The following is a 26,270-nucleotide window of genomic DNA, read 5'->3' as shown; positions in this document are numbered from 1 at the left end:
CTTCCTTCCTTCCCTCCCTCCCTCCCCCCTCCCTCCCTTCCTTCCTTCCCTCCCTCCCTCCCTTCCCTCCTTCCCTCCCTCCCTCCCTCCCTCCCTCCCTCCCTTCCTCCCTCCCTCCCTCCCTTCCTCCCTCCCTCCCTTCCTTCCTTCCCTCCCTCCCTCCCTCCCTCCCTTCCTTCCCTCCTTCCCTCCTTCCCTCCTTCCTTCCTGTCTGTCTGTCTTTCTGTCTTTCTACCTTGTCCCTATCCTGAGGCGGCAGCATGAAATAGAAAGAAAATGTAGCCTTTACATTTATAGTAGATTGCATTTAAATTTCAATTTTGCCACTAGCAAGATGTATTATCTTGGAAATTTACTCAGCCTCCTTGAGCTTCATAACATTCCTAACTTGCAGGTTTATTGGGGAAACTGAGTAAGTTGATGTAAAGCTGCCTGGTGGAGATGATGGCCCATGGTGATAAGAGGCAGTCCAGGCTTTCCTGAGGGCTGACTGGTCCCCTTGGTCCTCAGCAGTCCAGAACACAGCTTAAAATGCAGCTCTAAAAAGAACCAGAAAGGACCCCCTCCTTCTTCTCCCAGGCAAGGGAAAGGTTGCCCGACTGACTGTCATAGCACCACACAGCTGAGATACATGCATCTCACGGGAGAGATTGATCATCCAGGCCTCAAGATCAGGCCGCCTCAGAGCTAGAGACAACCTTGGGGAGCATGGCCACAGCCCTTTCGATTTCGAGACGAGGAAAGCCAACATATAGAGGTGATCAGGACTTGCTAGAGGTCATCTGACCTTCATCTGCCACGAAGACTTCCAACCCTAGACAGCTGCTCCCAGGTGACACAGGGCTGCTTCTAGAGGGCCAGTGCCTGGGGAGAGCCACAACCAGAGCCTCCAATGCCTGGTGATGAAGCCTCTTAGGGCTGGCACAGATGGCTTTTCCCACAACTCTGAAGTACCCAGGACCTGAATCTATGGACAGTGTGTCCCAGTTGCTACTGGATGAATTAATCTGGTAGATATATCTCAGCCCCCCTGGTGATGTATGATTTCCCCAGGGCATAGAAGGAAATGGTACCCTCCTGGGCAGCAGGTGCATAGGAAGCCTGGTCAGCTAGAGAAAAGCTGGATAGCAGAATGTCCCAAGGACAGAAATGGATTCTGTGCCCTCTCATTCTAGCTGCAGGCGGGAGTGGTGCCCTCTGCTGCCCTCATTCCCTACCCAAGCCTTGGAGTGATGCCTCCTCTTCCTCTTCCATTCACAGAACTCCCTGACTATGACACTGCCAGCTGGTGGTGACCACATTGTGCTTTATTTGCTTGAGCTGTTGTCTGCAATCTACCTAATCCCCTAATATGCAGGATTACTGATACCTGGGAGGTTGCCCACCAGGGCCAGCTGCCTGGGAGGGAGGGAGAAGGTTGGGCATGGATTTCCTCTTTGCCCTGGGATGTGGAGTGGCTGGGGCAGACCTGAGGCACAGGGACCAGGAGAGGGGGTCTGCATGAGGACCCCAGGAGCCTCAGGGCTCCAACATGTATTAAAAGCCAGGCTTTTCAGTACCTGGCCTTAATCAGCATAATCATCAAGTAGCGCTCAAAGGGCCTACAGTTTTGGCTCTCTCCCACATGCAGGGTAGCAGAGACTGTTCCACATACAGATGATTTGATTTCACAGGGGTCAGGACTTCTGTCCTCCATTAGTGGCCCTCTTGGGCACATCAGCAGGCTGGGCTCCAGGGAGCCACAAACCAGAGGACGAGCCACCTTCCTACCATCCACTAAGATGGGGCCTCTGCTCAGAGGGATGAGTTGCCTACCTGTGGCTTACCTGGGGCCCCAGTGTGGGCTTCCTCCCTTCCGGTTGAGTCCATCACTGGCCCCAGTCTCTGACAGGAGGGGAGGGGCCGTCCTGCTCTATGCCCAGCTGTGGGTGGCTCTGGCAGAGGAGCAGGGCAGGAATAAGCATGGGAGGTATCAGGGCATGTGGTCAAGGTCCTGGCAAAGGCTCAGGGGAAGTGACTTTTGATGTGGAATGGAATAGGCAGGGTCCAAGAGGCCCAGCAGAGGACAGACAGCATTTCTTGGCCTTTTACTATCCTGGGTGCCAAGGCCCTGGGCAGAGATTCCAGCACAAAACTTTGAAAGGATATGGGTATTTCCAGGGTCCCTACTCTGGCCCTAGAGGGAAGAGGGTAGGTGGTACCTGTTCTATTCCCTATTAGGCCTCCATTCTCCCACCCCAGAAGCCCCAGGCCCTGTGGACTCCGCCAGGACTGACTGCCTGCAGCACCATCAGGACTCAGGGCTCAGTGGCAGGCATGCAGGGCGAGGCAGCCTCTGCACCTGCAAGAAGAACACATTTCTTGGCCGGAGGACACCCTGCCTGTGGGCATAGCCACACCCACTTCTGGTTCAGTGCTGTGCTCCTTTGAAGGATGGTTGGCGACACTGGGCTGTGTTTTTGTTTTTGTTTTTGTTTTTGTTTGTTTTCAGAAAAAGGAACTATACTCCTCTGCCCTGGATTCATCTACCCTCTCCAGGCACAGGGATCTCAAAGAAGGGCTGTTGTAGTACATACTGCGTTTCAAAGTGGGGTGAGCTGGATGGAGGCTTTGGAGGCTTCTGGTTGGTACCGGCTTGTCCCAGGCCCTTAGCAGCAGCTGGTGCTTCTGCAGCTCGCATTGGCCCCTTTGTGCTCATGTTGGCCTCTGCAGAAGGCTAGGCAGGTGCTACCCTTTCTGGCACTAGCTTGGTGTCACTGCTGATACTGTATTCCTGGGCCAACTACTTAGCCCTCATCTGTTCGGTGGGAATTGGGACCCACATCACACAGCTGCTGTGAGCATTACCAAACATCGCTAGCATGATCACTTCTCTTTATTGGTAGTGTTATCGATTCTAGAGATTATGCCCACCAAGAATCGGCACTCCCTTTACTGTGGCTGCCTCTTCCTCCTTTCTCCTCCCCTCTCTTTTAACCTTCCCCCTTTACTGCTATCTGTCAAGATATGCCACATGCTGATTGTGGACTTGAGCTCTTGCATTGTTGAAGGGGGCACCCCAAGCAAAATGGAGGCATGTTCTGTGCCTCCTGAGGCTTCCAGGACATAAGGGCCAAATCCACCGCCTGGACCAGCACAGGACAGGATGCATCTGTGACCAGGTAGGCGGGCTTAGGGAAGTGCTCAGCAATAAGGCAAGAATAAGGACAAAGCTGAGAGAGAGAGAGAGTGAGAGGGGCATGCACATAAGTGTTACCACCAGAAGACCCTGGCTGGAGGCTGGGCTGCAGAAGAAGCTACTCAGAGTGATCAAGGCTCTTGAGCTCGGTCCCAAGCAATCACCTGGTTGAGGAGGCAACCAGAGCAAAGGTGACAGGAATCTGCATGCTGGCTGGTTGACCTGGCTGGGCTAGGTGATAAGAGTGCCTGTTAGGAGGGGAATGGGAGGTGACCACAGCCCCTCCCTCCCTCAGCTGTTGCACCTGCTGTGTGCTCGGAAGCTACCCAGCCTCTGGGCACTGCGATTCTTTGTAGTTTTACATAGGCTGCTGGAGTTGGAGGACAGGGCTGAAGGCTGAGCCTCCCTAGCCATGCTCAGCCCCTTCTCAGGGAGCCACGGGGCCTGTAGGCTGGGAGATGAAGGGCTCCAGCATGACTCTGCATCTAGGATAGTCTCAACCACTCATTCACACTCTTTAACCCTGGAATGTGGTGATGGACAGGCCTGTCTGCATTTCCCATGAGGAGGCTCATGCGTTATGTGCCCATGGTGGCTAGCCTGGAAGTAGCAGTATGGGTCTGAGCCCAGGGCAGGTTCTGTGCCTTCCCCTGAGAGAGGCGTGCCATTTGAGACCTTGTCTGTGAAATGGGCACAGTGCCACATGCCTGTGGGCTCTAGCACAAGGCCCAAGGGAGATAATACGCAAGCTACATGTCATTCTGTGTTGCTGGCACCCAGTTCTGGCTTGATAAATGGTAGCCATCACTGTGATAATGGGTTCTGCCCCTACCACCATTTAACCAGGACTAAGGACATGATTATCCTTGCCTTGTTCCCAGCAAGGTCACTTGCTGCTCTGGCCCTCTCGGCTCCTCTCCTGTAACACCTGCCCCCCCGAGGGGTATGCTCTGGGCAGGGTGAGGTCAGTCCCCTGGCCAGTTTGGCTGTGACCATCATTCTGTGCAGCTCAGGTTTGCTGTCCCCAGCCACTCCCTGAGTCCTGCTTCCCACACTGGTAATTAAGCTCACAGTATCTAGTGTAAGCAAATAATAACAAGGGCATTATCTCCTTGTAGTCTGTGTTTTTCCTTGCTTATCATAAAGTAATTAAAATAATGAATGCCTTGGAAAACAATAGGTAAAAAGGCTGGCAAAATAGCATTGTCTGCTGTAAATTATTGATGCATTTAGCACTGCTGTGGCTGCAGGGCACTCTCTACTGCCCAGCCCTCCCATGCTGCCAGGTGGCTGTGGAGTCAGAGCTATCCAGGCTCTCAGGTGCTGGTCACGGGACCAGTTCAGCCAAGAATGTCTATCGGACATTCCCAAAAGGAAACACCAAAGCCCTTGCTGGGAGGATCTTGCCCTGCCCCAGGCTCTTCCCAGTCCCTTTCTCCCTGTATATTTCTGGTAGAAGCAGGCAATGCTTTCCCAGGATGGATGACAAGGGTAGGACAGAGCACCTTGTGCTGCATCAGGGTATAGGGAAGGAGCTGTAGCTCTCTTTTTTTTTTTTGTAAAGATTTATTTATTTTCATTTGAAAGGCAGATTTTACAGAGAGAAGGAGAGACAGAGATCTCCCTCTGCTGGTTCACTTCCTAAATGGCTACAATGACTGGAGCCAAGCTGATCTGAAGCCAGAAGCCAGGAGCTACTTTTGGGTCTCCTGTGTGAGTTCAGGGTCCCAAGGCTTTGGTGCATCCTCAACTGCTTTCCCAGGCCACAAACAGGGAGCTGGATGGGAAGTGGAGCTGCCAGGACATGAACTGGCGCCCATATGGGATGCTGGTGCTTAGAGGTAGAGGATTAAGCCATCATGCCATCCCTGAGCTGTGGTTCTTAAAGTGCCAGGCCAGCAGCATCCGCATTACTGGGGACCTTGGTGGAAACACAGGGTCAGGGGTGAGACCTAGCACCGTGAGCCTCTGGCACCTGTTGAGTGTTGGGAGACACTGCTCTGCAGTGTTAGAAGCTGGACTGGGGACTCTTTGGGTGGGACACAGACCAGAAGTTCCTGAGTGCTGCGCCATCCCATAAGGCAGCAGAATTGTCACACACTTCAGGGGTTCCGGGTTCCTGCAGTGGCCACAGGGCTTGATTTTTCCCTCTGAATCCATGCCTTCAGTTACTCTGGCTACTGCAGCATTAGGGCCTCTGCCTCTCCCTGGGTGCCCACCTGTTGAGTGTCTCAAATGGCTGAGTTGCAACGACAGGGCAAATGCTAAGAGAGCATTGAGATGAGAGACTTGGGAAGTGAGTCCCACACACATCAGATGGCCCTAAGCCTATCCTGTAGCTTCCCCTCCAGGGCCTCCTCTTCATTTCTGCTCCACTGGACCACAACACACTTGGATGTGAAACACCAGCATCCACTTCTGCAGATGCCACTTCTCATCCTTGGCTCCCTGGGGACAGAGCAGCCAGAGGGAGACGGGCAGGCCTCAGGAACAGCTTCCTGTCTGCCTGGCCAGGTCCCTTGGAGGATGACTCATCCATGGTGCCCCAGGCACCTGCCTCCCTCACTCCCCCTTGCCTTCCCTGCCTCCCACATCCACTGCCAACCAAGGTTGTCCATCTGCCTGTGCTTTCTCCTCTTCACTCCTAGGCGTAAGCATTCCCAGAGAGGATTGGGTTTGGGTGTGAATTCTAGCATTTCAAGTAACAAACATGCTCGGCTGGCATCTCTTTGTCCATCTTCATCTGCAGTAGTCATCCCAGTAGGTATTTGAAAGAAGGGTTCAGTGAGATTCCACCTTCATGCAAATGCTGAGTGTTAAGAGTAAGTGTGTCCTGTGTCATATGGGATAGGTGAATAGTGGCACATGTGGTTTTCAAAGGTCATTGAATGTCCTACCCTTTATCTGGCCACCCTAAGCACTGACTCTGGAGCCAACGAAAGACTATTGCCCATGGATCCTTTTGAATCATTTGTTCCTGTTTTCTGAGCTACCTTTGTGCCAATATGTTGTTGGCTACTTGGGGTACTTGAGTGATAATGACACAAGTCAAAGTGGGTTACAGAGTGTGTTGGGGTAAGTGCCATGGGGAAAACAGCACAGAAGTGTGGGAATGAAAGGGTTATGACTTTATGAGGGGAGACTTCATTAAGGGGTTGCTATTTGGGCAGGGTTTGCTTGTGGGAACCCCTGAGGGAGAAGAGTATTGTAGACCTAAGCCATGCTGTGTGCAGAACCTAACAGTTTAAGGTCTCAGAGTGGGGCTTGGTTGTCATCTACTTTGTTTGCTCAAGAAGTACATTTCAGCTGTGAAAGACGAATTTGTTGTTTCCTGAAACTGGAGAGTTCTGATGTGGACTGCAGGTGCAGCTGGATCCAGGTGTTCAGATGATGCCACCAGGATTCCATCACTTTTTTCCTCTGAGGTGGCTTCATTTTCAGGGATTGATTGTGTTTGCCTCTCTTTCCAGTAGGTCTGCCAGGCTGTGTTGTCACAGAACCATGGGACCACCCCGGCCCTGTCACTTTGCTGTAGTGGCAGGGGAGTGGATTTGGATACAGGGTACTGATGACTGGAGCCCGTGTGGGGCTTGTTGAATGGCACACACTGAGATGGGGAGATGGAGATTTGTTTAAAGAAAGTAATGTTGAAGATGGTATGAATGCTGGGCAGGCAGAAATCATGCGGTACCAAACCAACCTCTTTCCTAATCATTCTGAGACACAAAAACACCCCGACAAAGATTTTTTTCCCTCCTGAATTTGAGTCTTTTTTCTTTAATATAGGAAGAGAGTAATATCCTTTTACTGTCACTGAAGAAGTAGAGGAAAGATTTCCTGTTTGTAAAGGATTTATTTATTTATTTGAAATGAAGAGTTATAGAGAAGGAAATTGTTCATCCTTTTGTTCACGCCCCCCCCCCCCAAATGGCTGTAATGGCTTGGGTCTGGACAAGGCTAAAACCAGGAGCCTTGGAACTCCATCCAGGTCTCCCACATGGGTGCAGAGGGCCCCTTTTGCTGCCTTCCGTGGTGCATTAGCAGGGAGCTAGATGAGAAGTGGAGTTGTCAGGACTCAGACCCAGACAGACACTCCATGATGGAATCCAGTGTTACAGCTAACACTGGCCCAAGATTCCTTTTTGAAGAACTTAAAACACAGTCAAAACCAAGCTTCATCTCTTCTCTGCTGCCTGAGTATCCCTAAGCCAATTCCAACCTCAGCCAGAGACCCCTTTGGGTTGGGTCTTGATTCTTTATGGGAAGAGTGTGGCATTGAAATCCACCTGGTACCTGGGTCTCAACTCTTTCTATTCTTTCTATTTCTAGGAGGCCCAGAAGATTAACAATGGCTCAAGCCAGGCAGACGGCACACTCAAGCCGGTGGACGAAAAAGAGGAGGCGGTGGCTGCGGAGGTTGGTTGGATGACCTCTGTGAAGGACTGGGCGGGGGTGATGATATCCGCCCAGACGCTGACCGGCAGAGTCCTGGTGAGTACCCATGTCCTCCTAACCCCAGGAGGCGTGGCTGGCTGGACTGTGTTCTCTCTCAATGCCATGTCGTGTTCTCCAGGCCACTGACTGTTGAGGGGTGGGGCATGAGCAGTAAGTGCTGCTGTGTGGTCATGATGTTGTCTGTGGACTCCTAAGCCAGTGGTTTTTGGAGGGATTTGCCGGGAGTGGGCCAGCATCGTGGGCAGAGAAAGTTTGTTGGGAGGCTGTGGCACAAATAGGTGCACATGTGTGTGTAATATACACCTGGACTAGCTTGATACAAAGGGGAAGTCAAGCAAACATGCAGCAGAAAGTTGTGGAAGACCTGGAAATACTGAAGTCATGAGTCTGCTCTGGGTTAGAAGTGTTCCTGGGCGGGAGGCTGCATACAGCGTTGGGTGGAGCGTGATTGAGGCCGTGGGGCCCCGGGAAGACTGTGCCTTAGGCCCTTTGTGAAAGACTCTCACTGATGCATGGGCTTTGCAGTGGAACTGTAGGAGGTGGAATTCTGGGTCTGGCTCTCACGTGGGGCTCCAGGGAACTTCTGCATTCTGTATGTACGGTGGTGACGGTGAGTGACGAACAGCAGACAGTTGGGCTGATTGCATGTGACAGTGGCTCCCTCCACCTGGCCATCACAGACAGCTCTAATTATCTCCGTCTGCTTCAGCTAGGAGTTATTGAGCACCAACTCCAGGCTGAGTGCTTCCTCCACCCCCTACCTCCCTGCAGAAAACTAGGATTGATATGGATTCTACTGCACCATGCATGTAGGCTATTGAAGCAATGTATGGAGCATAAATGTTGTGGACTACCAGCCATGTGTGGAGTGGGGAGGGGAAGGAGGAGGGCAAGAGCTTCATGTGCCTCATAGGGAGAAAAGGTTTGAATGAAAATGGTTGAGTGGATGCTTGATGATAGAGAAGAAACAAAAATGATGCCATTCTTGGGCTTTGAATTGAGAAGCAGCACTGCTTGGTGAACCAGCTGCTGTGATGACACCTAGTAAGATGAAGCATTTGGGTTGACCTTTGAGTTGCGACTTAGGATCCTGAAGAATAGAGGATAAGAAATCGTTCTAGAGAGAGTGAACCTCAGGGGCAGAGAAGCCCTGTGAGAGTGAGTGGAGCGCTGCCCGTGGAGACCCAGGGCTGTACATCAACAGGCGGCCAGAAAAAGCGAGAGCAGGGAAGGTGGGCCGCAGACAGCTTGTAGGTTCTTTGAAGCCAGGTAGAAGATGCGGGCTGAGTTTGAGTAAAAGGCCTCGTGTTTTTTATAACCCCCTCACCCACAACTGGACAGGGGATGTTGGCGGACAAGTGGAGGTCCAAGGGAGAGGCGTAGAAAGATCCCGGACTTGCTAAAATCTGTGCAGCTTAGAGTGTTAGAGCCAGACTAGCACCATGAGCCTCCCGACTCTCAGGCTCCTGCTCTTCATGTCATTACCTCCCAGTTGAAGGCAATGCCTGCTCTTTTTTAAGCCCCTGCCGGCTCTCACCCTGGCATGGACATCTCAAAGCCAATTAGATCCTGAACCTGCTTGGCCTGACTCTCTGAGCATTTTGCATACATAAGTGCAATTGGTTCATGCCTCCTGTGCCTGGGCTGCCAAGGTACCAGCTGCTCTCTGAGGGTCTCCTTGGAGAGAGTTGTTCTTGGACTTCTCAGAGCATAGTTGGGCTGTCCAGACAAGCAGCAAGTATCTCAGAGTTCAGATGGGACCTACACTTCCTCAGGAGAAGGTTGGGCCGTCCTCTGAACAAAGAGCAGATTTTGTGCAGAACTTGTGACTCTGCCCAACAAGAACCCGAAGCTGTGTTTGTCGGGAGCCATCTAAATGTTGATTCCTCCAATGGGGAGATCAAGGCAGGCAAGGTTTACTCTGTTAATGTTTATTTCCCTTGAAACACATGCTGAGGAGCTCAGCCTCCACTCCTGGGCCCCTTTCTCCCTTGCTAATGGTCACAGGGGAGAATCTTGAAGCTGAGACATGTGGGTCAGGTCTAGCTGGGGAAGATTTCTTGGACATTCATTCAGCAGGTGCTGTTTCCCACCTGTGCTGGCCCCTGTTTCAGGCACTGGATATGAAGCAATGAGCAGCAGGGATGCAGGGTGTGGAGCAATTCTACTAATAATGCTGCATACAAAGTTGTAAAGCTCAATCTAGAAAATGACAAGTGATCATCGCTGTTCATCTGTGCTTTTTATAGCCAATGCCTAGAGCTTCAACTTCAGTCTGAAAAAAAAAATCCCTGACCATGACACAGCTCTCGAGCTCAGAATAGTCTTTTTGTTTTGCCTTGCCTCTTACCCTGGTACTCAGGTTTAGTTAGTTGAACAAAAAATAGCAAGCCTGGACAGAACTTTCTCTTGCAGAACCTTGCTGAAGGATTCTATAATCAAGTACACACTGGACTATCAAGGGTGACTGTTGCCATTGCTTTTTCTGAATGATTTATTGATTGATCTCTATCTGCCTATCATTTATCTATCCTTTCTATCTATCTATCTATCTATCTATCTATCTATCTATCTATCTATCTATCTATCTAAAATGCAGGGTGAGCAAGTTACAGAGGCAGGAGGAGAGAGATCCATTTTAAGATCTGCTGGCCCAGTATTTAATTGCCCCTAGCAGCTGGGGTTAGAACCAGGCTGAAGCTAAGAGCCTGGAACTCCATCCAGTCTCCCACATGGGTGGCGAGGGTCCAAATACTTGAGCCGTTATCCTCTGCCTTCCAAGCCCATTGGTAGGAAGCTGGACCTGAAGGCAGAGGTGGGACTCCCTTCCAGGCAGTGCAATATGGGATGTGGGTTTCCCAAGCAAGCAGCTTCATCTGTTATATCACAATGCCTGCTCCACCTCTACCTTTTAGGTTTAATTGCAAAAATAGATTATTCTGTAATTATAAAAATATAATCATCTCTCCATATTGATTGATTTCACATGCATGCATTCAACCAACTGCAGATTTAAAAAATTGAAAAAAAAGTACTAAAGTTATAGTCCTTTTTCTTGTCATTCCTCCCTAAACAATACAATTGAACAGCTAAAAGACAGACACAAGGTCATATACCATGAGTAACGGTGCCAGAGGACTCATTCCTGAAGGCAAAGTAGTGGACACAGGTGCACCCACACACCTACAACATCACTGTCAGCAACTGGTTCCTAGCAGACATCCTCTTACCTTAGAATGCCACCTCCCTGGGAAAGCTGTTCTGGGACCAAGGACAGGCTCACTTCAGGGTCTGAGTCATGTCTACATGGCCTGGGTTTTACTCCTAACTTCCCTCCCCACACTCCTGCCCCCCCCACCCCTGAGAGTCAGTGTTTTGTGCTTCTCTTTATAGTTCGGTCTTGACCCTACAGCAACCATGTCCTTCGGCAAGTAGAAAGCCCTTAAGATCCCACTATTTGTTTGCTTTCCCATGGTCCTATGCTGCTGGATTTTGAATATTGCTCCAGGACACGTCCCCATCCAACTCCATGAACTGAAAATATTTGCTACTTACTGTAATGTCTGAGGGATGATTTATCAGCCTAAGGAGAAATAAAACACCAGTTTCTGTGATCATCTGACTAAATATGTCATACGTGTGGCATTTTACATTGGCATTATATGCCTAGCCGGGGCCATTTGACTCTTATCTCTTAGGGCCCAGAAGAAAATATGCTTCAAAAATACCTTTCAAATAAATAGGACCCTGTTGGTTTAATAGAGGTAAGCAGGCGTGTGCTCACTGCTGCGCTGCTTGCACAGGAGTTTGGATGGGCTGAACCCAATGGGGGTGCCCGCAGGTGGGCACACATCTCCTCAGATATGCAATGCTTGCTGTGTTCCTGTCTCCCATTTGGTGGCTCAGCATGCTGGTGGCATTTCTCACCTGCACCCTCTGCTGCTTTCCCCAGTGGAGCCCGGTGGTAAATTCACACACAGCCCACGTTTCCATCTTGCTCTCCTTTCCCCTCCTTTGTGTGTACTTGAGACAACTCTGCCTGGAAGTCTGATATCAGTGCTTCATGTAGCAGAAAGACCACAGATTTCACAGGACTGTCTTTGTAGTAAAGACACCGCTGACTTGAGTAGGTGTGTCCTGCTTGCTGTACTATTGGGAGTGAGTGAAGGTTGTATTGGAGTTGATTTAACACCCATTAGAGTGTTTCTGTTCGGAGTAACCATGTGCTAATTCTCTTCCAAGACTTCATAATGGCTCTGCATTTTATTTGGTACCTGGATACAGAAGTTCACATTTTACACATCCGTCAGAAAGCCAAAGATGTTGCTCTCTGTGTATTACAACAATGCACTAGATTTGCTATGGGTAACCCAGGTGGGAGAACATGAGTTGGAGGAGTTACTGAATTGGGCAGGCTTTGATGACAGCGAGTGATCTGCCTGCTCATCATTGGAGAGGTGCAGAGAAAGGCAGGCTCGCCTTTGGTGGTGCTGTTGCTGACGATTGGTTAGACTTTATCCTAGTTGCTTTAATTAGGTTCCCCAGAATGCTAGGCCCAGGAGATGTTCCAGGATAAAATTGGTTCCTTGGGAATGTGGACAGACGTCATTTAGCATCCCCTGCTTGAGGCTGTCACTGTGTGGCGGGATGGAAGTGCTTGTGGACCGCTGCAGTGTAGAAGCAGAGGTCTTCCTTTTGGCTCAGCAATTTCCCTGACAAACACCAGTGGGCATCCTTTCTTCTAGCCATCAATTCCTTAAGGCCCAAGAGCCAATTTGCCTCACTACTCCTTCTGCTTGGCATGTAAGCTAAGGCTGTTTTTCACATCTCTCAAAGGCTTTTCAAAAACTAAAAATAAAAAGGCTATTTTGTGACATCTGAAAATCCTGTGAAATTCAAATTTCAGTGTCCATAAATGAAGCCTTATTGGAACACAGCTTTGCTCACTCATTTATGCGTTGTCTATACCACACTACAAAGACGGAATTGAGTAGTATCTACAGGATCCAAACTCCCACCAGACTGAAATAATTACCATCTGGCCCTAGCTTAAAAGAAGAAAAAAAAAGCTTGTCACCTCCTCTGGGATGGTCAGTATCTCTAAGTGGCTGTACTCAGAGGGATGCAGGTGCACACATTGCCTGTGCCAGAAGGTAGTAATAAATGTTGACATCTGTGCCCTTCCTCTAGTAACACACCTCCATTTACTTTTGTAAGTTCAACTAAATAATGTGCCAGAGATGGGGAGACAGAGGCTACAACCAGTGGACTGCCACATCTCCCAGCAGGTGCCCAACGGGGCTTAACCTGTGCCATTCTGCTTCCCAAGGTTGGAGAACTCTGGTGCAAGGTACTTGTCCAAATCTCTACCCACCCACATGCATCTTCTATATGCCACACTCCACCAGGGAGCTAGCTTAGGGTCTAGTGCACAGCAGGTGGAGGATTCCTGGTTCATGTCCATCTTGGCCGCTACCCTGTAGGCTGTGTGTTTCATGAGCCTGGTGCTTTGCGTGTTCTGCAAAGAGCAGCTGTGAATTTTACTAGCTGGTGCATTGGCTCCTCTGAAGTTCCCCAGGGCTGCTGTGAAAATGAAGGAGAGTTTCAGCAACCAACCCTCGGGTAGCTCTGGGAAGAGGAAGAGCCTGCTGTCAGAAAACAGCCCACTTCTTGCTGACTGTTCATCTCTGGTCCTTTGGTGGCTGGTGACCAGTCTGTACACTACTACTATCATACCTCTTGGAGTGCTGGGTAGTGTTGGGTCTTGTTTTGTCCTCCCGTTTCTGTCTATCCACCTGTTATCTCTTTCTTCCTGTCTAAGCCACATCCGTTTATTGGTGTTGCCTAGTGTAGCACACAATTCCTGGATGCTTCTTGAAGGGAATGGAGCATGAGCAGCCCAGGTTGCTTGCCTCTGCAGTTTGCCCTCACCTCTGTTCTCTCTGTTGGGCCTGGGAGGTAGGGCCCCTGCCCCTTTGCCAGACTGACCCTGGAGCTCTCACTCCCTTCCCATCTTCATCAGCCTTTCATTGGAGGAAAGATGGAGTGTTTAACAACCTCCTAAACTTCAGCCCCTGCTTTTATTTTCTCCAGGGTATGTTCACCTTTGGGAAGGAGCTTCTGTCACCCTGTGGACAAGAGCAGCTGCCGGGTGTGGTACAACTGGGCAATGGGAAGCCCAGCCCCCAAGGCCAGACTGTGGCATTCATGCTGCACCCCATCCTAGGGCTTCTCCCCTGCTATGTTGCTTCATCTTTTTGGCACCTTAGTTTCTTCTTCCTCCTCTGTAAATGGGCATATAGTCACTTTCTCTTAATGTGGTAAAGATTTAATGGGTCAGTGCCAGTTGAGCATTGAGCATCATGCCTTTTATACTGTTACTGTTCTGTTAGGATTGTCTGTGTGAGACAGCTGCTATATGCTGGAGAAAAGGGGCTGGTAAGGAGATGCACAAGGGCCGAGGGTGGGAAATAAAGCCTCCCTCTCAGGAGCAGAGATAGAACCAGTCTCCAAGTACTGAACAGTCCAGACATGGCCGTGTGTAAGGCTCTGGGTGTCCCACGTGGGCTCTGGGTTGGGTCCAGCCAGTGAACAATGTCTGCTCCATATACATACTTATTTCAGACTCAGCCAGGCTCTGTCCTTTCTGCTGCTGGATCATGCCAGCCTGACTCACCATTGTCAAGTCTGCCAGGAAATTCTCACTTCATATAGCCTCCGTGAGCTGGCCGAAGGGAGGGTGGGTTGGGCTCTCCCTGGAGCTGTGCATCTTAGGCCTGTGTGTCACAGGAAATGTCTTGGCAGAAAGACAGATGAGTCTTATGGAAAGAGGGTCAAGTGCATTCTCACTGTGGTCTCCTTGTCTGGTCCCTGGATGAGACCTGAGTCTGACGGGACAGAGACAGGCTGGCTTCATAGGGCTCCACAGCCCCAGTGTCAAGGGGGGGGGGGCTGTGTGTTTAGCATCTTTTTTGATGTATAGCACCCCCAGAACCATGGGAGGACATGGGACCATGCCTCCTGTCACTGGGTGATACAGACACTGATCCACTGCATACACAGGCATTTCCTCTGACTAGTATTCCCTCCTCCCTCCCTTCCTCCTTTCAAACGTACATTCCCTGGACATCTGCTAGTGGTTAGATCCTGTCTAAGCCACTGGACACATGTCAGTTCTGCCGGAAAATTCTCCAAACATGTTGAGAGCAAAGATGTCACACTTGCATTTACTAGCATGCTTTGGGCAGACAAAGTTTTTCGAAGTAGAGTTTGGCGATAAACCAGAGCCCATGACCCATCCCCAGTCCTTTGAAGAGGCTTGGAAACTCTTCTAATCCAGTCTCACATCCTATGTCATCCTGCTGTTGCATCTCAGGAGCCTGAGCAATCGTTCCTATGACTTTGGTCAGCCTAACTACCATCTCTCTCCCTCCCTCCCTGCTGCTTTTCTCCCATCCTTCCCTTCCCAGTGAAAGCTGGTGCCCCCTAGAGGCTCTGAGGGGCATGGGCAGTCTGCATTTGAGGCTCACTGCCTTGGGATGGGAGTTTGAATACCCAGCTCCCCCATATAAGGCTTTCAGAAGATGCTGATGGTCTCACAGTCCCTGTGTATTAGAAGGTTATCCTGATGGCTTGAGACACTTCTTTGGAGCATTCATTTCAGCTGCAAGGAAGGTTATTTAGTCTCCTTGACTCCAAAATAGAGATGAGAATGATGATGGTCACCAGTGGGACCACATGTATGCCAATGCTTCCCTGCTCAGTGGCAGAGACTATTTTTAAGAGCAGGCCAACTGACCTGTGACTGTGGGCCCCAAACATCCCAAGTTGGTTCCCTCAAAAGCTCCATTTTTAGAGGCTGGATCCTGAAAGAGGTTTCCCCCACCCCCAGGAAAGCAGCTGCTTCAGGAGTACAGCAACAATAGGAAACTACCATTTGCCCTCAAAACTTTATGATGATAAATGTTCTCTCTTGTTTCTTGGGTGAAGGAACTAGGACATGACAGTTGTTTCTCTTTCTTAAGGAATTAGGGCACTCGAAAATGCAATTAAATGCACACCAGGCTCTTAGGCACTGGGGCTATCTTTTTACTCATTCAGTTAATTTTAGTTCACAAAAATTGGCCTTGGGCTGACACAGACGACCCAGGCAGCAGGAGGAAACAGGGGAACCTACACCCCAGGACATTGGCTTGTGAGCACACAGACCTGCCCTGTTTGTGCCTCCTCCCTGGACAAGCCAACCTCAGGGCTTGTCTGCTTTGCTACAGGTGGGCTCATCTACAAAGTAGGTGGATCCAGGATCTAGAAGATTAAATCTAAAAAGATGGAGAAACCATCACCTTTTGAAATTCTCAATCAGTTTCAGCATAGAGGTTGGGTTTTTCTCATTTTCATAGTTCACTCCCCAAATGGCTACAACAAATGAGACTGGGCCAGGCTGAAGCCAGGAGCCTGGAACACCATCTGAGTCTCTCCCATGGGTGGCAGGGACCCAAGCTACTGCTTTCCCAGGTGCACCGAGTCAGAGAGCTGCAAGGACTTGAACCAGTGTTCAGATATGGGATGCAGGTGTTATAAATGGTGGCTCAACTTGCTGTACCACAATGCCAATTCCTTATTTCTCTTTTCAATTCCCTCTCTCTCCCTTTGTGACTGCAGGGGAGAAACAACTGTCCTAGGGAGAGCAGGGGACAGACAGCTCATTGTAAAGCAGAGAGCGACACCCCTTCCCCAGTGCTGTCTCTTTAGTCTTGTCTTGGTTTAAATACAGGCTGGCTCAAAAGGCCACATTACAAAAATGCAGCACTTCCGAGGCCAGAGACTGCTGGCTGCCCCCAAGCCTGCCGGGTTGGTTAGCATCAGAGTCCTGACTTGCCCAGGAAGGAGGTGGAGTTTGGAAGCCCACCAGGGAGGCATTCAGACTGCTCTGCTTGTTTCCAGAGTGGGGCCTGAATGGTCAGAGACTGGGGCTGATTCTTTCAGCTGGAGACCCACAGAGCCCCTTGCCTGGGCTTGGGACCCAGGGATGTAGCATAACTTCCTGAGAAAGGAAACAGCGGTCTGTAGGGACTGCTGAAGCCCATAGGCAGCTGTGTGGTTCCAGGGGCAGCTGCCAGGGGCTTAACTGGCTCCCTCTGAGCCATGAGATGGGAAGGTTGGGTTCTCGGCCACCCTGTGTATCTGTGTCTCTCCAGGAAGAAAACTTAGGTTATCTGAAAGTGAGAAAACCATTTATTCCCCCAGGCTCATGCTATGTGTTGCTCTCTGGGCCTTAGGCCCAGAGTGGAGATGAGAATCATTTACTTTCATCTGGGCAACCATGGTCAACAGATGGCCTGGTTTTAATCCGAGTACTGCTATGACCTTTCCAGGTGACCTTGAGCAAGCCAATTCCCTCTTTAAGGAGTCCATGTCTCCATGCAAAGCAGCAGCTTGTTAGTAGCCGGTTCCCTTGCAACCCACTCCATCCCTATGTCCCTACTCCCTTTTCCTGTCTGTCTGTCAGCAGGGTTTACCTCCAACCCTCAGTGCCCTGGGCACTGTGCTGGGCACAGATACAGCTGCAAAATGAGGAAGAAGCATTGTCATGTTTTTGAGCTGCTATTGCAATTGGAGAGACAGTGACAGGATAAAGCAAAGAGCTGCCACTCCATTGTCCTTCCTAGGTGCATGCTCCATTTGGAATAAAATCTAGAACTCTTTCTGGGGGTTGCATGGCCCTGACACAACACTTCTGATTCTCTGTTTTTGCTTTCTCCTTTCTGTGGGAATCACTGTGTGTGAAGGAGAAGGGAAGTCCTTGATAGAACATCCAGGTAGGTTGTGACCATGGAGCTGGTAGGGAGGACAGATCCCTTGGGAAGAGGAGATGATGACAGTAGCACTGGTGGCCACTCAAAGGGGCCAGTCTTATAGGGGGAATTGACTTCTTGTCCACCTGCTCAGCCTTGGAGTTCGCTCCTTAAGCCATATCCTAGCAGCAGAAACCTCTGAGAGGACTGACTTCCGTTAAGTATGGTGCTCCAGTGCTGGAATGCATTTGAAGGGTCCATTTCTCATTAAGCAGCCACTGAGGGAGAAAGCCCTGTGTGGCATGTAGCCTCTGTCCTTTGCTGTTTGCCTGGCTTTGGTGAAGTCCCCGTGCTCCCGGGAGCCTGCTGTGCTCCCCGAATCAGAAGTAACTCCATGTCTTTCTACCTGTGAACTTTTCATAAGAAGAGGCACGTTTATTTAAAACAATGACCAGCGGAGGCACCCAGGGTCGGGGCTGAGGACTATGGAAACATTACTATGGTGATTTTAAATCTTTTTTTAAAAAGTCATTTATTTGAAAGGCAAAGATAGATAGATAGATAGATAGATAGATAGATAGATAGATAGATAGATAGATGGAGGGAGGAGATAAAATATCTTTGATCTACTGGTTCGCTCCTTAAATGATCACCATGGTCTGGGCTGGGCCAGGCTAAATCTAGGAGCCAGGAACTCCATGTAAGAGTCCTACATGGGTGGCACAACCCAGTTTCGGGCCATATTCTACTGTTTTCACCATGCACCTGCTTAGTAGGGAGATGGATTGAAAATGGAGCATCCGGAACTCAAAACTGGTGCTGGGATGGATGCTGGCACCACCTGTGACCATGGCAGCTCTGCAAAAGCCATTTTTGCAGGAACAGAAAGTAGTGGAGTTTGGGTTGTCAGGAGCTGCCAGGGGGTATCCATACATTGGCAGCAAATGCCATTGCTGCTGAACACGGGACACACCCAGTAGATCTGACATTGCATGAATTGCCCGAATGAGGCTTCCTTGGAGATTTGCTTCCAAGATGAACTTTGAAAATGACTGTCGCAGATCCTCCGTGGCCTATTTTCAGTGCTTCCAATTTCATTAACATGATTTAAGCCAAGGCTGTCCCCTTCCTTGGGAGAAAGGAAGAGCTCAGCACTTGCCTGGATGCCGAGTTACAGCACCACACTGTTCCTCTGCCCCCAGGCCCTGTTTGCAAGCAGCACTGGGTATCTTCCCCAGAGTCTGTGTGAGAAAGCTGGTTTCCATAGCACCCTGGCCTTGAGGGAGTTGCCTGTTGGGGATTCCCTGTGGCCTTTCTCAGCAAACCTTGTAGAGGCAGTGGGGGTGGGACACCCTTGCCAGCCCTGTGAGCACGCAGTTCTTCCTCCCCACACTGAGCTCCTTTCACTTACCTTTCCTTCAGCACTAGACTGAGGTGCCAATTATTTCCACTGCGGATCTGATCAGACTTTGCATCTCAATACTTTAGCCATACGTGATACAAAAAAAACCATTCTGCTTTCCTGAAAGATAATTTTGTGTACATTAAACAGACATATTAATCCAGTCACAAGAGAGCTGTTTGTTCTCAGGAATCTGGAGGAAATCTGAATTTCTAATTTTGGGCTCTTTAATAATTTTTAAAAAGGGCTGAGGGTATGAATGAAATGTTTTTGAACTTCTCCCCCAGGCTAACCTTCTATGCCATGATCTCAAAGAATTGAAAAGGAATGGAAAACTCTACCTCCATAGGATCCTTTAGATCCTAAGGGTGCAGGGGGCATTGGGCCAGAGAGGGGTGCTTTTCTGAGATGGGGGAATGAGGCCCAAAACACGCACAAGGCGATGTCCTCAGCTTTAGCAGGGTGCTGGTGAAGAGCTCTCCTGTCAGTTTTTATGTCACAGCCTTGGCTACTGAGGCCGAGAAAGAAGGCCAGAGAGAAAACAGGTGGGGCTTAGAGAGGTTCCTCCTGAGATTGCAAGTGGGTGTGCACAATGGCATATTTTTAGTGTGTATGGGAGCTGGGGGATACCCAATCCAGGTACAAGGAACACGTTTCCTCTCCAGGTACATTCTGGTCAATGCACAATGGCTGTACAGAGTGCCCTTCCTGCAGAAGTTTCAAGACTCAGCCTCTCAAAGCCCATCGAAACTCTCCCGTAGAGAGGACTGTGTGATTGATTAACAATATCTGCTTCCAAGTACCTATGAAACTGTGTCACATAATACAATGTAATTAATGAATTAAAAATAATAGATAAATTTAAAAAAAGAAAAAAAATATCTGCCATGAGTGAAGGCTTTGAGGCTGGCAGTACCAGTGTATGGATACCATAATTCCCTGTTCCCTGAAGTTACCGTGATTACAGTGGGGCTTGGCTCGGGTCATGCATATGGTTATCCTAGGTAAGCGTGTGGACTAGAAAGCGTGAGTACTGATTCTGTCTGTCTGACGTTTGATACCTCAGCTGCCCAGGATCCTTAGAGGAACAGCAGAGTTGTCAGCTTCCTGTGTGAGACACCTTTTTCTCTTCTCTTTTGTACTGCAGGATGACTCCAGATTTTTCCATCTGGAGACTTTCTTTAGTGTCTGGAGAGGCAGAGGGGGTGGATTTCAGAGCCACAGTGCTGCTACCGACAAACAGAAATGCAAGCACAATTTTCCCGTTTGTTATGCGCACTCCCAGGATTCTGTTAGCATGTAAGCAGCAAGCGTTGAGCAGAGCCTCCCACTGCACGGCTCACCCCAGGCTGCTCGTGGGGCTCCAGTCTCAATGTCTGCAAATTGCTGCCCTCCACTACCATAGGAAGTTTTCGGTGGCAGGGTTGATGTGTTATCCTCTCCTATTGCAGCCCCTCCTCGTTTGTCCTCCTGTTTTCCTCCTTCATGTTCTTCAGCTCCTCATACTCACATCTCACTGGTTGTGCTTACAAAGAGAGATAAATGATACCTTTTGCCTCATCCTGGAAGGCATTTCTGCCCTGACTTGGATTGAGCAGAGGCCTCTGCCTCATCCTGGGAGCCTTAGCAGCTGGGTGAACCACTTTTCCTCTCGAGCAAGATGACAATGGGATCCTGAGACTTCAAGTAGGAAGATAAATTGAAAGGAAGTCTTCAACATTTGCTGGAGTTACGAGTCTACCTATTGTGCCTGTACCATGGCATTGATCTCATTGTGATGTCATGTAAGACCTTCTCTGAGAATTTATGTGAAGCCAAGACTGGATAGAGGATTGCTGGCAATTGGGACAGCTTGGAAGAAGGCTGGTGAATCATGTTCTTGGACCATAACTCACTCTCCCTCTTGTCATCCATTCTTTAATATCTGCTTCCTGCCTTCTACAGAACAGCAGTCGGAGGAGAAAATCCCATCACCCAGAAGACCCAGGCTGGGTTTAGATTGAGGGATGGTGATTTATGAGGCAGTTTAACCAACAGGATTGCAGTCTGAAATACTAGTCATCTTTCATGCTTGAGGTGGCCAGGATTCCTTGTCAGGACTGAATTTGCAGTGTTGGCTTCCATAACTAGCTGCATGTGGTTCAGAGTCTTTCCTTCCCTGGAAAGCAGTACCCAGGGAGCCCATGTGGTACCCTGGGTGGCCAGCAAGGTGCCCTGTGAGCACTCCCTGGAACTTGTTTCTGATTGGCATGATTTGGCGGAGAACTGAGAGGTGTTGTCCATCCTGGAAGCGGCTAGGTCCTGTGGATTTACTTTCCCTCTGTGCTCCTCCATCCGCTGTCCTCCATTGTAAACTCTTCCTCCACCGTCACAGTTCCTGTGTCACTCCATTCCTTTGTCCTAGCTCCTCTCTTCAGTTCCTCTTGCATGCCATTGCCAGAGGAATTCTTCCCAGGGCCAGCTTTGCTGAAGTTCTGGCATGTTTCAGAGGCCTTTGGTGGATTCCTTTGGATCAAAGCCCAGGCCCCTTATGTGGATGGTGGGGGCTGATGAACAGGACTGTCCATCGCCAGCACACACTCGCTTTCCCACCAACCCCTGCTCTGTTTTCCTTTGTGCACCTTGTGAGTTCATCTTCAAGATACAGGGCCAAGTCTTCTGTCATCTGCCAGCCTTCTTCACTTACTCACATACCCACATCCACCTTAAAGACAACACAGCTGAGAGATTAAGAACCAGTCTGGCTTGGCCTGACTTTTACCTGAGCATGCACTGTGTGACCTCAGGCCAGTAATAGAGGACAATGTGGTACTCACTCCATAGGATTATGAAGCTGACTAAATGACCTAATGTTTGTGAAGTACTTAAAACAGTAGCTGGCACAGACCAAGTATTATGTAAGTTGTTTGCTAGTCAAATGTAGAAAACTACAGATTCCTTGAGAATAGGAAATAAGTATTTTAATTTTATAATCCCCATTGTCTTGTACTGGACTGAAATAATCCTGAGCCAGATTGCTATGACAATGAAATTTGAATTAAAAGAGTGGTGGGAGGGAAATATATGGGAAGGAAGGCTCTTTATCATCTCTTTATTCAACTGATATTATTGAATATCTGGAAGTAGCAGGCTCCCTGCTGGGTAACCGCTGCTGATCAAAGCAGAATGAAAGACGGTCTTGACATTTAATGGAAGTCAGTGTCTAAGCACATTGAATGTAACTGTGCAGAAGACATGGGGTAGACATTGCTTTGTCCTCATCACCATGTGCTGGTCTATAAGAAACCATGGCACAGAGTTTCCATACATCTGTTGGCATCTGAGCTGAGGTTCAAGGCAGGGTCCTGGTGACTCGATGGGCCAGGCTCTGCTGCCCTGTGCTGCTCCTCTGACAGTGTGTAAAGAGGGAAGACAGCAGATGCATGGCACCAGGAGATGAAACCAGGGACTTGGCCCTGGGGCTCAGTTCAAAGACAGGTTCGTCGGAAGGTAAACCTGGAAACCATCGCCATTTGTCCAGTGTTGCCTTTCCTGTGGTGAGGGGATGATGGGGTCGCTAGTTTGCTTCCTTTTCTGAAAGCACCCTCCCCCACCTTGTTGCCATACCGCAATGCTCTCCAGCCGTTTCTCCTTGTGGCAAAAGAAGTTTTATTTTCTTCTCTTTTGGGTAGTACCAAGAACAGATGGTCGATGGAAGAAGTACATAATCATGCCCTCTTTCACCTACTTTATCTTAATGGACCCATTGGAAGGTTTCTATAGGGACGGGGCAATGCCCCTCCACCAGGCTTCATTAGCACCAGGCGATGGAGATGCCAGGCAAGAATCTGGAGTGAGGCTGGCTGGTTTCCATGGCAACCACTGCTTGTCTCAAGCCTGCACACACGCTTACCTCTTTCCACATAGCCATGTGTTTGTTTATTATTGGCTGCACCGAGGAGGGCCCCTGTGGCTCTGTGGGTGCTGTTTCCGTTGCCATCACTGAGATCATCAGTTTGGAGATGGAGACCTCCACAGGGGCAGCAGAAGTGCTTTGATTGACTTCATCAGGAAAAGCTCTCCATGAAGCCCCAGACATCGTGTTGTCCATCAGCACAATGACAGTGGCCTCTGGGGAGCTGCAGGTGACGATCTAGAGGCATTCATGTCATACAGCGTCTAGGGGGCCTGCGGTGAATCACACGCTGCTCCAGGGAGCTGACGCACTGGCCTCTCCTAAGTACGTGAGGTTCTCACCTGGGCTTCTGGAGGCTGGCTGCCTGTGCGTGGTGGACATGAAAGGCCTAGACCAGCACAGTTTAATCCCAGTGGCTGTGGGGCATCTAGAAGAGCCAGCCAGGGAAGCAGGGAATTTAGAATGTGAGGTCTGTAGATGAACCATGATGATGACTTGAAAGGATAGTCTTTTTTCATTGATGATGCTAAGTCAGTTAGGCTATTAGGATGCCTTTCTTTTTACTTAAACAAATACCTTCAACTTGGATGGAGTGATGGTTACATAGTGGTGGAAATGACCTTGACAGCACCATGCTACACCTATCATATCCACATTCATCCATGGACTCAACCAACTATGAAACAAAACTTTAAAAAGTTGTATCTGTACTGACCACATATGGACTTTTTTCTCTTGTCCTTACTTCCCAAATAATAAAGTAGAACAACTGCTTGTGTGACATTTACACTGTATCTGGTATTATAAGTACTCTGTAGATTAAAGTACCTGGAAGACGAACAGTTCTTTAGCACAGTGGTTGTATCATAGTTTGGGGTGCTCACATCCCATGCTGTAGGATGTGAATTCATGCCCCAGGTGTGTTCTGGATTCCAGCTTCATTGGGAGGCTGAAGGTGGTTGAGGTCCTGCCACCCACATGGGAGATCTGGATTATGTTCCTGACTCCCAGCTGCAGCCTGACCCCATTCCACCTGTTGCAGGGATTTGGGGGAGAAATCCAGCAGATAATTTCTTGTCTCTTTCTCTCTCACTTTCTCTCTCTGCCTCTCAAGTTAATAACATTTTAAAATTATATGGGAATATGTGTATAGGCTGGATACAAATACTGTATTTTTTTTAAAGTACTTGAGCCTCCCTTGATATTGCTATCTGTTGAGATTCCTGAAATGAATCCTTTGTAGCTATAGAGGGATGCTATAATCAAAAATAATTCATTTTTAAAAAATTTGTTATGCATATTTGGCCACATTCATAAGAAAGCAAAAGTAAAATGTTCAGCAGAAAAGCACTATTTCTCCAGGAGCATGTCTTAGGAGTCTGGGCCATATTCCTGGGGATTCCAAGCTCATCTCTGCATTTACCACAGGGGCCAGAACTAAGCCTCTGGCTTGGTCCTAAGGACTGAGGCTGGCAAAGGACTGAGTTCATCATGGCTGGCTCTAGGTGAGGTCTGCCTAGGGACCACAGCTCTTTGGATGAATTACCCATGTCCCTGCATAAAAATTAGGATCCTCTAAAGGAAGCAGAGGGGGAAATGGCTGTCCAGGAGACAGCCAGTGCTGTAAGCCTAAAGGAATGCATACAAGGGATTGGAGATGTGTGAGCTGCCAGTGGTGGGAGCAATGTTGCCTTTAAGTTATGTTTGTAATTGTAAATCACCCTTTGTGAAGTGCCATCTCATCAGGCTCCATCTACACTTGCTAAGCCCTGGCTTTCTCTGAGTAGTCGTGTGGCTCCACCTTCCCTGGTCCAAGGTAGAGTCCTGATGGAAGTACAGACTCTCCTGGACACAGTCAGTCAGAATTGACAGGCAGCATAGCATGGCCTGATGGGGCAGAGGGGGCAAAGGCTGGCCTGTGAACTAGGTGCACTTGATAATGTTTTATCTTATTGAGGAAGTAATTACCAAGAGTTACAAATGTTTACTCCTGTAATTATAAATCTGTGGTATTGCTTTGGAATATTTTACTGGTAAGCTCCCCAAATTAGAGCTCCTTCATTAAAATTTCTCTTTATTTTTCATTGCATTGTTTTTTTCTCTTTTCTATCAACCTATGTGCTATTCTTCTCTTTTAGTATTTTATTCATTTACTTCCATTTCTTTTTTTTCACTTTCTATCTAAATATTTTCTCTCCCTACTTTTCCCTTTATTCATTTTGCCTATTACTATCTTTTAATTGCCCATGAAAAAAAAATTCAAGTAAGTTCTCATTGCTTAGTGGGTGGAAGAAAGTTTAATGCTCTAATCTAAAAATTGATTGGTGTTTTACAAAATTTTTTCCTCTATAATATGTTATGTTCTTTGTTTTACTTAATACTAGAAGAATATTCTGAATACCTGTTGGACAGCGGTCCTTGATGGGGGAAGGTAAGAATTAGAAATCCTGATAACCAATTGTGCCAAGAGCTTCTGACTCGGTTGACTGAGTCTTTTGCTGATTTAGTACTGAGTTTAGCAAAGATGTTGTTTTCTACAGTGTTAGGGGAAAGCCTTATAATTTTCCCTCAAACCAAGTGAAACAGGCATTGAGCTCATAAACCGAGACCTGAACAGGAAGCAGACAGTTACCAAGAGTGTTGGAGCGTAGCATCCTGAAGTCTGCAGATAAACAGTGGCAATGAATGTGCATGTTGGGTCCATAGGAGGAGGCTTTGACTGTCCATAGCAGATGGGGCCCAAAGCTGTCAATTACCAGTAACCCAGCAACAACCTATCGTTCTTTCTTGAAATGATATCCTTCCTTCCAGGGGCTGGGTACCAGTGTTGGTGAGAGTGCTTTCGATGTGTACACGCAGTTTCACACCTGCTGAGGTGCTCTGTCTTACACTGAGTGGGATAGCCATAACAGCTGAATCGAAGGTCTCCATTTCCAACATGAAGCTGAGGGCTAGTGTCTGTGACACAGACTTTGACTATGGCAGGTCAGCAGTGACTGCAAACTCCACCCAGACACAAACCGAAACACACGTTTTTCTTCCAATGCTTCTGGCCAGAAAGCCCCACCATCCATGGTACTGAAGGTGGAAGCCAACAACTTTGGCAGAGTTAGTTCCTTAGCTGTGACCAGTTCTCCTTTCTCTCCCTGTTAAGACAAGAGCAAATGTCTTAGGTTTTTAAAATATTTTTTCCTGGCTAAGGCAATCTCAGTGAGGTGGAGGTGGGCTGATAGAGGCACAGATGGAGAAACAGAACTCTTACTGCTTCACCAGGCCTCTGAGATGCTCACACCTTGAGTCGTGAGCCCACATATGCTTCCATGTACTGTTGGCCCCATGGTGCCCCGGAGCTGTGGTGAGCAGGGCTGCTTCTGCTGGGTGAGTACGAAGAATTTGTTCAGAACCATGGCTTATATTCTCAGAGTTGAAAGTCGTTTAAACCCCAGGGAGATTGCTTTGAACTCAGCACAAGAAATAAAGCTCCCCCTCACCCCCCGCCGTCTTTGTATCCCTGGAACTGGAAGCTCATTTTCTATTCTTGGTGCT

General features: G+C 48.8%; 1 protein-coding gene across 9 annotated transcripts in view; it reads left to right on the top strand.

Moving 5' to 3' along the window:
- Positions 1-26,270, top strand: part of KCNMA1 (potassium calcium-activated channel subfamily M alpha 1) — a 665,861-nt gene that overhangs the window by 187,734 nt on the left and 451,857 nt on the right. For all 9 annotated transcript variants that reach the window (XM_058671049.1, XM_058671047.1, XM_058671046.1 and 6 more), the window contains exon 2: positions 7,508-7,669. In XM_058671049.1, coding sequence (XP_058527032.1) covers positions 7,508-7,669 — 162 coding nt within the window. The remainder of the gene's footprint in view (positions 1-7,507; positions 7,670-26,270) is intronic.

This window comes from Ochotona princeps, chromosome 13 (genome assembly GCF_030435755.1).
Source record: "Ochotona princeps isolate mOchPri1 chromosome 13, mOchPri1.hap1, whole genome shotgun sequence".
Taxonomy (NCBI): Eukaryota; Metazoa; Chordata; class Mammalia; order Lagomorpha; family Ochotonidae; genus Ochotona; species Ochotona princeps.
The sequence above is the reverse complement of the archived record's forward strand: the minus strand, read 5'-3'. Positions and strand labels throughout refer to the sequence as shown.